This window comes from Vollenhovia emeryi, unplaced genomic scaffold (genome assembly GCF_000949405.1).
Source record: "Vollenhovia emeryi isolate VEMERY1.0 unplaced genomic scaffold, V.emery_V1.0 DF939234.1, whole genome shotgun sequence".
Taxonomy (NCBI): domain Eukaryota; kingdom Metazoa; phylum Arthropoda; class Insecta; order Hymenoptera; family Formicidae; genus Vollenhovia; species Vollenhovia emeryi.
In genome coordinates, this window is record NW_011967132.1 from 242548 (window position 1) to 255783 (window position 13236).

The 13236-nt window shown below is 44.5% G+C and overlaps 1 protein-coding gene across 7 annotated transcripts; it reads right to left on the reverse strand.

Annotated features, from left to right (window-relative positions):
- Positions 1–587: 587 nt before the first annotated feature.
- On the reverse strand, positions 588–13236 carry LOC105560293 (ras-related protein Rab-3). 7 transcript variants are annotated; one of them, XM_012009278.1, is made up of 4 exons: positions 12971–13236; positions 6501–6713; positions 5424–5714; positions 588–4895 (listed from the first exon to the last, which is right to left on the reverse strand). In XM_012009278.1, exons 2-4 carry the CDS (start codon positions 6711–6713, stop codon positions 4737–4739), a joined length of 663 nt encoding a protein of 220 aa, XP_011864668.1. In that variant the 5' UTR covers positions 12971–13236; the 3' UTR covers positions 588–4736. The 7 variants fall into 7 exon arrangements, with proteins under 7 accessions (XP_011864668.1, XP_011864671.1, XP_011864667.1 ...); XM_012009281.1 differs by lacking the exon at positions 12971–13236 and adding an exon at positions 12888–12910; XM_012009277.1 differs by lacking the exon at positions 12971–13236 and adding an exon at positions 10382–10723.

Below are 13236 nucleotides of genomic sequence, written 5' to 3' on the forward strand. Positions count from 1 at the left end.
AGTCGTAAGCTCGCACGTGGCGCAAAGAATCGATGGCGCTGTCACCTCCTTGACGTTTCATCGCGGAAAAGATGAGCTTCGCGGGCTCCTCGTCGCGCTCGGCGAGAGACACCCGATGATTCTTTCGCGACGCGAGCGACGGTATCGCGTACGTTACCACACGTACTTCCGCGAGAAAGTATTCACCGGAGGATTCAGTGGCTGATACGAAGACGCGCGGGGACGCTCTGCAGAAAATAGACGAGTCAACGGGAATCAATGGGACCTCATTTTCCCGATTTTCCGTCTTCGATTTATCGGAAATTAATTTTTTGCAGAAGCGGAGAAACTCGAATTTTATAGCAGAAAGGACGACTGACAGTCGCGACGTCAGAAGTTGGCGAAATTATTTCCGTTTTACTAATTGTAAGTCTTTTCAATCGAATCCTCCGCCAATTTTTCTGCAGGGCGACCACGGCAACGGCGAAACCGGGGGCGAAGACTAAGCGGGTATCCCTGTTGGGCGAGATCGCGATAAGCGCGACCGCCAACTACCTACCGATTGGTCCTCCGAATTGTTTGTCAATGATTTGTACACGTGTTGCAAATTATAGATTTACTCCACTGCTCATTTCTTCCCTTCCTTTTTTTTCCGTCTCGCCGATTTCTCTCGCGTGCTTGCACTGCGCGCGTACACAGCGCATACGCAATACACGCGATTCACAATTAGCTCTCTCCGTATTTCTTTGTTTTAAATATATATATATGTATATATGTATATATCGTTTACATTTGTTGCTACGTCCGGTTTTTCAAAGTATTTCCCGTGTTACATTCTCTCATTCTCTCTCACTCTCCCTTTCATTCTCATTCTCTCTTTCTCGCGCGCGCTCTCTCTCTCTCTCTCTCCCTCTCTTTCTCTCGGGATCTGCATCGTTAACGGATTGTGCACATATACACGTACAAGTAACATATACGACGTAGCAGTCGTTGAGAACATTCATGATTGACTTTTGCTACAATTATACAGCTCACTTAGAGTACAACTGTTCTGTTATACAAATGATTTCTCTCAACGTGACACCTGCGACCTGATGCTTCGTCTTCTCAACGTATGTATGTGTGTGCGCGTGCGTGCGCGCGCGCGTGTGTGTGCAGTGTATTGGTAGATTATTGTTTTATCATTAACGTAGTTATTATTAATATTAGGCGTATATATATAGTACAGTTTACGCACCGTACGATACATACATACAGACGCCCGCGACAGCCGGGAAAATTTCTTGCCATTTTATTGATTAGCATTTTTGGGTTACATCGATAGGTCGGTCCTCTTTGCCCGCGCTCTCTACACTTTTGCGTCTCTTCTTCCGATTCTCTCGCCAGAAATGTGCACACAAAGCGAGGAAAGTCGGGGCACGAGACATCCTTCCGGTTGTCGCGATTTGAGCATTTTGGGAAATCGACTCGCCTCGTCTCGCAAATGTGTCCGCGCCGAATCACCAACAACGTACTCGCGTTACGTTTGCACTTGAAATTCTAGTACTATAAATTAGATATAGCGCGTAAAAAAATTGTATATATTTTTCGAAAGGAGGAAATCTTGTCTCGTGCTCTCACTTTCCCTCCTACTTTGTCTCGCACCAAGTGGCGAAAGTATAGAAAAAGGAGAGAGACCTAATTGAAGAAGACGGGGACTCCGAAGTCCCGTGTAACTTCAACGAGTTCGGGTTTTAATGCCGCGTCGTGAAAAATAGACGTGGGAACCGATCTCCGCTTATCCGTGAGCGGAAGCGCGACAATCGGCGTGAAATCTTTCCGCGATCAATGCAGCAGAAAAAATGGAACTCGTCGAAATTAAACCCCTCTCAATGTTCTGCGTGACACTCCGCGCGCTTTTCCACACACGCAGCCTCTCCTCCCTTCCCGTCTTTCTCTCACTCTCGGTAGCCACGAGGACACGCATTCGTTGCTCGACGGTTCGCTAATTCGCGATCGATTAATTACGCCATTGATCGGTGCACTCGGTGTCGCGGGCCGCGTCATCTCCGACGTGCCACCCGCGGAGAACCCGCGCGGCTAACTTAACGCGTACGTTACACCTCATTACAGATTCAATGATACATGATAGAGATACCTTTTTGTCTTTATTATCTCACTTATGTACAGAGGGCAGCTTACCTAGTACGTTTAACGCCGGATGACGACTGAAGTAGTAAGCGGGACGCCGGCACTCCTCGATAATTGACGCCAGATCGATGCCGCTGGTTCCTCTGAATGATTTACAATACACCTGAATTTGTATCCGGCCCTGTTATGATCTCGGCCTTCGTCGATCCCGATAATAATGCTCGCTAGTGCCTCCTACCTTAAATCATTTTCGCGGAGAGTGCCATTAGGGTCGATACAATATGGAGTGGCTGACTGATTAAACGTTACACGGTACTCCGCGCCGACGGTGTCTCTTGAAAAACTCAGGGATCTAACATTTTACCGGTGACGATGTTCCCTCCTCCCTTTCCCTCCCCAACCTTGTCGTGCTGGGAGTCGGTTAATAGATAATCGTGCGGGCAATTGGTTACACACAGCAGGCGTCACAAAAATTGAGTTCCCATTGCAATACAGTTCGTCGCTCAATGTGCCTTGATATTATTACAACAAAGATTCGTTTTCGTTCTGAACGAAACGCAAATGAACTTACACAAATCGCCAAGAGTAATGGGAAATTAAATAACGATACAATCGCAAGTACTGACAGTGCGATCAAACTAGCTTTGTGACGTTACCAAGAAATAATGTTATATTGCAATCAATCTGAGTAGGATGCTAAAACGTCCGCGACGATGTACTTGAGTCGCAAACGAAAGAAAAAGGAAACGCAGTTTGGGGTCGTTGGATTCACATGCTTGAATTTTCATGAGCGAAAATCAATTGTGCATACGATCGGCATCGCGTGTCGCCGTCGTCATCATCGAGACCCTTTCTATCTAAATACGACAGTTAGGTACACACCGAGTGTCATGTCAGTGAGTCACCGATTGCGCGTGAATAATCGAATACTATTGATTAAAACAAGACGCCCCGTGTGCGCCAAAATAATCGGATGTGGGCGACATTTCGCTCTAAGGGCGCGTTAATTTTTACAAATGGGCACGTTACTTTGAAATTTTTATTTTCAATGTTTGAACAATTTTTCAGTTTATAGTATCCGATTATATTATCGATCGTCAGACTTATTTAACTCGCCGCTCCAATTATAACGAGACTTTTAACGTAAACGTAAACTAAACCGTGCTCACGCGTACCTCGCTTCTGTATTTAACCCTTTGACTCCTTTGGTCTCCGTGAACATTTAAACGTTCGTCGCTGAACCCTTTATTGCCGCAAATGTCACTAATTGTTATAGAATATCGCTAAATATTAAATATATCTGACAATATTTAAATATAAATACTCTCTTGAATAATACGTCTTTCTAAACAGCTTACAATTGCAACTTCGAAGCGACATTGAAACGTGAACTTTGCGCGTACGTTGTCTGCGTTGCCCGCGTCAAATAAGACAGGAGGAGCTAAAGGGTTAATTCGACTCTGTTACGTCTCCGATTGGTCGGCATTTTCAACTCGTCGAGTTTTGCCGGGTGATTGACGCTTATTGTCAGATTTTCCTGGGCGTATCTTACTTAATGCGTGGACTTGAGACATGGAATCGCTTCCTTTTGCGTGAGTCTACGGTGCCAAACATCGAGTGAGCAACATCGTCCCTGCTATAACGATCGTCGTCATTAATCATTATCAACCACAAAACAAAATGCACCTTCGTCCAATCCCTTTCCCCTTGCTATCTACTTAATCTCCCTTTCGTCAACGGAAACCGAAACAAGCATCATTCCCTTGGATTTCAAATCTCGATGTCGCAGATACGTGAGCCTGATCTTTATGTACAAATAGCCGGCAAACAATTATTTTGGCATAATGTGAGATGCACGATTTTCCCGGTCGATAGAAAAATTACCGCGAAAAGTACGATTGAATTAGATGCTTTTGCGAAAAACTTTCTTTTCTTGCTCCAAAGTCGTTTTTATCCAAACGATAGACGCTAGCTCAATCTTTTGCCCCTTCTGGTTTCCCTGAGGGAAGTAAAGAGTTGACGAAAAATCTCCGTTGAGTTTAACTAATGTTTCTTTCTCACAGCGTGAATTTATATGACAATTATAATTGACATTTACTTCTGATAATGAAAACGCGACGTTTGGCGCGTTTTTTTCCCCCTCTGATGTGCCGTATCTGCAACATAGAAATTTGAACTTTCGAAATTGTTTTGAGTCCATCTTGGACTCTCGTCAAGTAAAGGAACTGAAAGGAAAACTACGACCGTTCACTGGACAGTCGTTGGCTAACTCGGTCGCACCTCGATGATCACAATCATTATGTATATATATATATATATATATATTTATAGCGTACATTAGTCATATATATCATCTCGCGCCGAGAAAGAGTGAAAAGAAACGAAAGGTGAATTTTGAAATAAATATAACGAGAGGGAACGACGAAGTAAGTGGACTAGTTAACACACCAGCGTCGCACACGACACTTCCTCCTCCTCCTCCCTTTCTTTCTCTCTCTTTCTCTCCTTCTTTCTCTCTTTTTCTAACACACGTAACACACACGTGCACACATGCGCGCAGACACACGCACAAAATACGATCTCTCGTTTTTCTCCCCCCTCCTCTTCTGTGTGTCGACGCATTTTTTTTAGCAATTACAGTTAGTGTTCGCTGGATTGGTCGGCTGATCGGTGAGTCGTTGGCCCTTGGTCTGACCCATACCGCCCGCCCCCATCAGGGTCGGATCATTGTCCAGAGATTCGCTCATCTTGTCGCATATTATGTCCACCAGCTGCTCGAACACCGCCTGCCGAAACGAGAGAAAGAGAATCGATCATCTACGTGACCTCGCGATAGGCGGGATCGATATGCCTCGCATTCGCGTTCTACTCCGAGACACAATAGAGCGAGATTGGAAACGTGTCGGAGATTGAAAATGAGGCCATACGAGTTTTAACTTTAATTGCGTATAGACACACAAAATTGTGCAGACGAAATACCTGGGGAATTACGTTTCTCTTTTAACAAACTTTCTTGACAAAGATTCCGCTTCGAAGGAAATTAATACTTTGAAGTAAAACTACCGCAGCCACTGTGCTACTTTTTAAATAATATATCATGAACGTTCAAGTTGTTGATTAGATTATGCTGGCGAAACAATTATTAATTGCTAATAGCTACGGTTACTTATATTATTTTATACAAGTTGAAAAGCAACAGGAAAGTATCTTTTCTATTTTTCGTGTAAACAAATATTCGTCAGTATTTTTAGAAAAATGAGGTTTGCGCTGTTTATTTGTCAAACAGCTGATCAGTTTCCAAATATGACACGTACCTTGACATTGATGTTCTCTTTAGCCGATGTCTCGAAGAATCGAACTCCTAATTGCTCCGCCAACTGTTTACCTCTCTCGGTACTGATCACTCTCTCCTCTTCCATATCGCACTTGTTGCCCACGAGAATTACTTGGGCGTTGTCCCACGAGTAGTTTTTTATTTGTGTGATCCAATCCTGGACTGAATTGAAGGATTCCTCGTTTGTGATGTCGTACATTAGAATGAAACCCATCGCGCCTCTGTAGTAGGCCGTCGTGATCGTTCTGTATCTTTCCTGACCTGCCGTATCCTGTAAGGATGGCAATAATTACCAAAAATTACAACTACGTTGTAAATAGTGTGATACATGGAACGTTGCGTGCAACGCGACATTTCTGAAAGTACGCAGTTGGAAAATTCGTGTTTTCTTGTTAAAAAACAATGCTGGTTAAAATTTTTGTGTTAAACGTTTAACACGTTCATGTGTTAATTGACCTCAAATGGAAAATTATTAAAACAACTGAAGAGAAATGTTAAAACAACACAACGTGTACTTATCTTTAAATCTTACACAATACATATGTTCTATGTTATTAGTAACAAAATTTGTCTTTACAGAATAAAATGTCGCTTTTATTCTATACATATAACATAAGTGAGAGTGATTTCGAATCGTCATTTGACTTATTACATCTGTAAAATGTAAAAATTACAATTTCAACAGTTCATTTTGTCATTAAATATATGTTAATTTTACAGAAAATTTATTTGAAATTATTTTAAGATTCGCATTTATTTGGTGTCAAAATATTAACAGAGTATTGACACAAAAGTTCGTGTAGACCGTTTGGGATATGCGATATCTGTTAAATTTAACACGAGTTTTTCAACTGCGCGCTGTACAAGTACAGTTTGTTAAAATATCAGTTAATAAGTAATTCAAAACGGCGTATTCGTTATATGGCCTATTTTAAATTATTACTTTAATATGTATGTATATGAGTTTCGTAGAGTGTATGTTAATATTACAACGCGTAACGGCTGTTTTTCGCCAGGAAATTATATTACACGTGCATAACACGTCGACTATACTGACCCAGATTTGTAGCTTGACCCTTTTGTCGTGTCTGAAGACGGTCTTCACCTTAAAGTCGATTCCTACGGTTGACACGAAAGCCGAGGTAAAGGAATCGTCCGCGTAGCGAAAGAGGAAGGAGGTCTTGCCGACGGACGAGTTGCCGATTATCAGCAACTTGAACATGTAGTCGAAGTTTTGATCCGCGGCATCTCTGCCATCCTGACGCGCCATCTGCGAAGGGATCGTATTAGCTTAATTTATGAACTCGGATCATTTTAATATTTTCGGACTTATATATTTAAAAATTGAGGAAATTATATAAATGAAACGGTCTCCGATTATTTCTTGAATTTAACATTTCTAAGACAAACTGTCTCTTGGAAATGTGAAATTCAAGAAATGACTCGATCGCGAGATCAAAAGTAAATGTTAGAACTAAATTAGGATTTTTTTTTTCCGACGAGTTAGATTAATAATTATAGAAATTACGGAAGCAATGGGTTATACTTTTTCATGTTTCGTGATACTTATTTATAGATCGGCGATTTAGGAGAAAGATATATACGAGGCTTGTATATTGCGATTAGCTTTGCATGTGCACGTCGTTAAACTGCCCGTTGCTCGACACGGGACGAGATGGACAAGAGGAAGGTGTTCGATGCGATAGATGAGCTTACTAGTGATGCGAAATTCGTCACGGTTTATCGGGTCGTTTGGTCACGTTCATGAAAACGTTGGATAAAAATATCGAAAAGTCGGAGGCACGTAAAGCCACACGAGGGAAACTGAGCTTCGCTCGGTATCTCGCGGAGTCAGTTTTGGAATCAATTGAACGGCACCAATAAAAAGCGCTGCCGCTTCAAAACTGCAACTTTTCGGCGGAATTGTTGTTTGTCGAACAGTTGTTTTACTTCTTGAAAGATTCTCTTTTGTCAGTTACAGCAGTAACGAAACGTGAAATAAATACCAAACTGCATGGATTCGAGTTACAATACTTTTTTTAGATCGCGTTTGCATCAAAGCAGGATTGAAAACTGTATGTAACTGAAAACGCCCAAAAAAGTGGTTGCGATATGCACTCTTTTTTTTGGTATCGCCGAGTCATAAATCGATCATTTCAGACTTTAAATGCAAAATGCCCTTGGCACTCGAAGCCATTTCTAAAGAGTTTATTCTTGTCTTTTCTAAAGTCTTTGCCTTCAACGCCAAAATATCATATTCTTAACGTTACAAAAGCACGATAAAGTTTTTGACGAAGATGCAAATAAAAAATAAATTTTGTCAGCATAACTGTTTTTGCGCTATCGCGTAATTATTCATTCAATTACATCACTCGATCGGGGAACTTATAAATCGTCAATATTATTGCGCGCGTGAATCTTAATTGGAGCCCATTGAGTTTCCTCGCGTATTTTCTCTTCGTTAGTTAGTTAGCTCTCCCTTCGCTCGACGAAACAACACTCGTGCTAACGGCTACTGATATCGAGTCGATATTCCGATACCGGATTAATCCTCTGCGAGGTAATGTCGACGATGGACAGCAACCGGGCCGTCCGCGTGCGTAGCTCGAAAACGGAATCCTTAACCGGCGTGTAGGACGCATTCCCGCACCTCCTCGACATCTCAAACGTCACATTAATGCGACACCCGATCGATCTCTTTGTGCCCCGTCACATTTCTTCTTTACTGCAGCCTTCGATCACATTCTCGCGATCGATCTCACTAATCGCGTCACCACCGTAGTTTTTATGAATTGCGGCTCATTAACCGTTTTATCTCGCTCATCTCTGATCTCATTCCGTTGTCCGTAATTCATTTACCGTTTTATCAACCGCCTCTCATTTCGTTAGCCAAAACTCATCAACCGCTCGTCTTTCTCTAATCTTATTCAAGTAATTGTTTCAAGCGTTTATCTCGGTAGAGTTGTTAAATAATGCTCGACACTCCGCTTTTGTTTTAATCTTCCTTCGTGTCAACAGACGTCTATGGCGGTACAATTATTGTCGATTATCGTCGGCCACTTTTTCAGTTCACTATTTCTTCGGCGCGGCGCAATGTACCGTTCCTCCGCTCGCTCTACGAGCCTCTATTTAATTAACCGAGGAGAATCCGGGGGGGACTGAATGATTAAAGGAATTACGCACTCCGTCCGCGTCCGCGGCAAACGGCGTCGCGTTAATGCGAAATTATTCGGCTCGGCACGAGTGGCGAGACTGGCCCGAGCGAACAACGACGTGGCGGTTCGCGGTTCTTTTCTCCGTTTCTTGTCCCACCGTATTACTTCCGCACGCACGACGTGTCGGCGACGATAATCGGACCTGCCACGAGCGATAGTCTGCGGTTGGCACAGGTGCGGACGATCGCGTTCGCGCCGCCTTAGTTTGGTTCCTCGGCGTTAACGAATCAGAGGCTTGATTCTTGAATTTGCTCGAAGGAGAAACGTATGCGAAAATTCTGCTCTTACAGAAAAGTTGCGTATCCATTGGCTAAAAGCTATGCGAATGGCCAATCGACTTGCAACTTTTCTGTCAGAGCAGAATTTTCATATACGTTTCTTCTTCGAATGAACTGAAGAATCGGGCCCCAGTTTCCTTTTCAAGAATTTTTACATGGGAAAACTCGTGCTATTTTCTTACACACGTTTCGTCATACGTTAAGTATAACTCTGCATGATATTTTCCTAATTACGCTGGAATTAAATCATTTTCGCTTACGTTGAAGAGTTTCGAAAATTTTGATACTCTACGTAAAAGTGACGAATATACGCGTAAAATAAATTTTTTGTTCGTATTTTCCTAATTACAGTGGGAATTAAAATGAAAATTTATTGTATCGACATCCAATTTACTTTGCCGGAAACATATGCGGAAAGAAAACAGTCGTTTATAACAGTTTGTAAATTATTTAATATTCTTGAGATAAGAATCCGATTCCATAAGATATTCGTATCATACTTATCGAAACGTTACGTTAGGGGTAGAGCAATCATCTTCGCTTATGTTGAAGAGTATCAAAAATGTTGATACTCTACATCAAAGTGACGAATACACGCGTAAAATAAATTTTTGAATTCTTTAATCGCACGCGCGGTACAATATTTCGACTTAAAATATTACTCGGTGTTTCTCGGAACTTGCTTGAGCCAAATAATGCGTGACGAAAATAGACGAAGCACTTTACAAGAAGAGGGAAAATTCATTTTAACGGAATGACATCTAATCTATTCAGCGTGACAGTAATTAACGGAGGTATCACCTTTCGACGCAGTTTGCACCTCTCTCTCTCTCTTTCTCGTCGCGAAAATAACCACCACCGCGATAAAATGCAAAAGAAGAAATTTCTTCCAGCTCATCGATTACCGACTCGTCAAAAGTAACGCGGCTATACTTGCGGTTGAAAATAAATCGGTGGATCGAGAGCTATAAATACCAGCCTGCACGAATGTAAAACCGAAGGCGAGCCGGGAAACTTTTAGATCCGGTAGCAGGTACCCATCGATTTCGCGCTCGATTCCGTATAAGTTACGTCAAAAAGTGGAGGAACGAAATTCTGTTACTCCGTTTGTTCCTTCGTTGACAAAACTCGCAAAGATCTTCCTTGGCGAGACTCGAGATTTCGTTACAAAAGAAAACACAGAATATGGCCCGAAGACAAAATCCATGATGGATTTAAAGTCAACTTTTCTTTTTCCTCTAGCCTTCGAGAGTTTCTGTAGAAGTTTCTCATCTCCTTTCGCGGTTTCTTAATTTTAATATCCTGGGCGGAGTGTCATCAAAATTTAACTGCGAAAAATTCTCTCTCAAGCGATCATGCTATTTCATTAGACCTACCGAGTTTTGTACTTAAACATTTCCCTCCAGCGAATTTAACTTTATTCGATACTTGAAATTTTCGCTTACATATGACCGAAACATTATTAATATCCCGGCATTCTCGATAGGAGGAAAACTCGAGGCCAGATCACATATCAAACCCGCGGACTCGCTTAGCACGTCCTCTCAGGCTCGGGTGTCTTCACGTGTGTATGTCACTGCCCGGAGTCGCGGACACGTTAAACGGATACGATCAGGACAACGTGACCGCGACAATTACACAGGGAGCACTGCATGTAATTATTTCGCGAGGCGTAAAAGGGAGAGGATAAAATCTCATCCGGAAGATTGCGTCACGCGCTCGTACACACATACGCTCGCACACGTATTGCATGGCACGGTTAAAGGCAAAGTAGGACAAGGTTTTCCGTGTGCGATAACGATATCGGCGCCGTATGTCATGTCAACGTTAACAACGGTCGGTTCTCGCGGAGAGAGAGAGAGAAAAAAAAATAGGAAAGCGCAGGTATGCGCGCCACTTGCGAGCATTGTCGTACAGTGTTACGACGATTTCCGTGACGGATGGCGGAAGGTAATTGAGCGTGTCTCGGCGGACAGATGATGATTGAGGCGACGCGCGTTCTACGGAGGTCAAGTAGATACGGAAATCGATGGTACAACGTCGACTCGTGCGACCGCGGCGACGGGACAAGTCCATTTCTTCTTGGCGGAAACTTCGTTTTCCCCCTCGAAATCGCGATTTCGGTTTCAATTTTGCAGGAACGCGTCGCGCGGCTGGTAACAGGTATATTTCGCTGGCCGGTAGCCTCGCTCGACATTTCGCCGTTCGATTTCTCCACGCGTTAACCGAGGCCCAGTTTTGGCTGGCGTTTACGCCTGAAGTTTCCTCAATGAAAGCCGCGTTTAACATTATCTCGCGAGGATTACGGCGCCTGCGTTACATCTTACAGGAGTAATTTCGTTACGTACAGCCGCGACAACGCGGGGGGAAGTAAAGTCCGAAATTGGTATTTTTGCAATCGGACCCGGGGAGGAAAGGGAATTTCTCTTGCAATTAGTCTCATCTGGCGATTGTCGCAACGACTCCCGATTCGAGGCGAGTCGGCTCGCCATTGTCGCGCCTCGCGACGGATGCGTGATCGTCCGATCCGCGACACCTGCGCTCGATTCCATTGATTCCCCGACAGCGAGACGGCCGAGCGCGCGGCTCGGGAGCAAATATTTTCGGAGGCAAATCGATTGTCATGCCCGGCTGCCCGCCCACGCTCTCTCGTGCTCTCGCACCGCCCGTCCGTAGTTACATAGTTTCGATTTCAGTGCATCCGTGGAATGAACGGCGACGGAAGATGGAGCCTCGGTTTACGTCAGAGGCACGCGCGTTAGCGTAAAGAAGCAGAGTCTTTGAACAGCCGCCCGGCGCGCCTACGTCGGGTAATTAATTCCTTGGAAAGGTTCAGCTATGTCGCGGCGGCTCCCCGCCCCGTGGGATCATTAGGGTTGATCTCCCCTCGATAGATTAGCAATATGGTAAAGTCCGGTGGCTCGCGAAACAATCGGAAGGCGAGCCAATTGGCACGGGATTAAAATAATTTGTTATGCAAGAAAATGAAAGTCACACAAGAGGATAAAATGCTCGATTGAACGCGCGACGGTCGAGTCGTGTTTGAATTCATTTTTATCAGCGTATGTCGATTTTTAATCGAGACGTGAATCTAATTAATGAATTTACCGCGTGTCTGAGAGTGAAATGGTCGCGGTCCGGTGCGCGTAGGGGTTTCGAAAGGATTCCGGGAGGATTTGAGAAAATCACTCCGGCAACTGTCGCGCCCGATGACGGGGGCCGATACTCAGCTGGGTGCTGGATGACAGCGAGCTCTAACTTATCGGCCCGCTCTCTCGTCTCGTCCCTTTTCGTTAACTTGAATATTTAATGATGAACGTCGCGCGACGATATTCACGTGCCCCGGGCCGACTCCCCGCGAAGTCCTCGTGCCGAGGCTAACGGGAGGCGACGACGCGAAACGGATAAATGGTCGAACGAGGGATTGATCGGAGGTGGCCGGAGCGTGGTCGCCTACGTCACGACGACTCTACGGCGTCGCATGAAACGCAGAAAGTGAGTACCAGTGAATGAAAGGCGATTCATGCCCGCAGTTTTTACGGCTGGCAAAAAGCGAGAGGGAGAGCACGAGGGAGAGAAACTTTATCGCCACGCATAGTGGGTCAAGCTTTCCACAGGCTGATGGTGCATGAAAATAAAAACTTTGACGACAAATATGCTTAAATAATATATATAGACAGAGAAAGAGAGAGAGAGAGAGAAGAAAGGGAAGAAGACAGATGTAGATAAATGGTGACATCTACGTACTCATTGCAACGGTATGCATTTTACGTAAAACTCGCGGAAGGAGAAGAAAGGGCGGAGAGTACGAGGCGGGTTATCCAGAAGTGTGGCAGGGAGATAGGCAGAGGTCACGAGAGACCAAGAGAGCGAGAGAAAGGGAGAGTGAGAGAGTAGAGGAGAGAGACGGAGATAAAGAGAAATCAATAAGCAAGCTATCGACGCGTTTACTTTGGCGAGGAAGGCCTATCTCGCCCAAGTTCTTGACTCCCTAATGACCGTGAGCTTTCGCACGAGTGGCCTCGAGGTGTCACCTGGAAGAGTCACTCCCTGGAGATGGGGGAAGGAAGCTGTCTCCCTTCGCGGACGACGGGATCGCTCCTCGCTGCGTTGCTCCTCGAGACGTCGGGAAACCCCGCGCGTCGGCTGTCGACGTGAGATGCGACGACGAACGGGATGCACCACGCGCTGCGCTGCGCTCGGCTTGTCGATCGATTAATATTTAACGCACGAGGGGGGTTCGTGAGGAGGGGGATGACAGCGGGGAGGGCGGCCAAGCGCGCAGACCGGGGGGACGTTC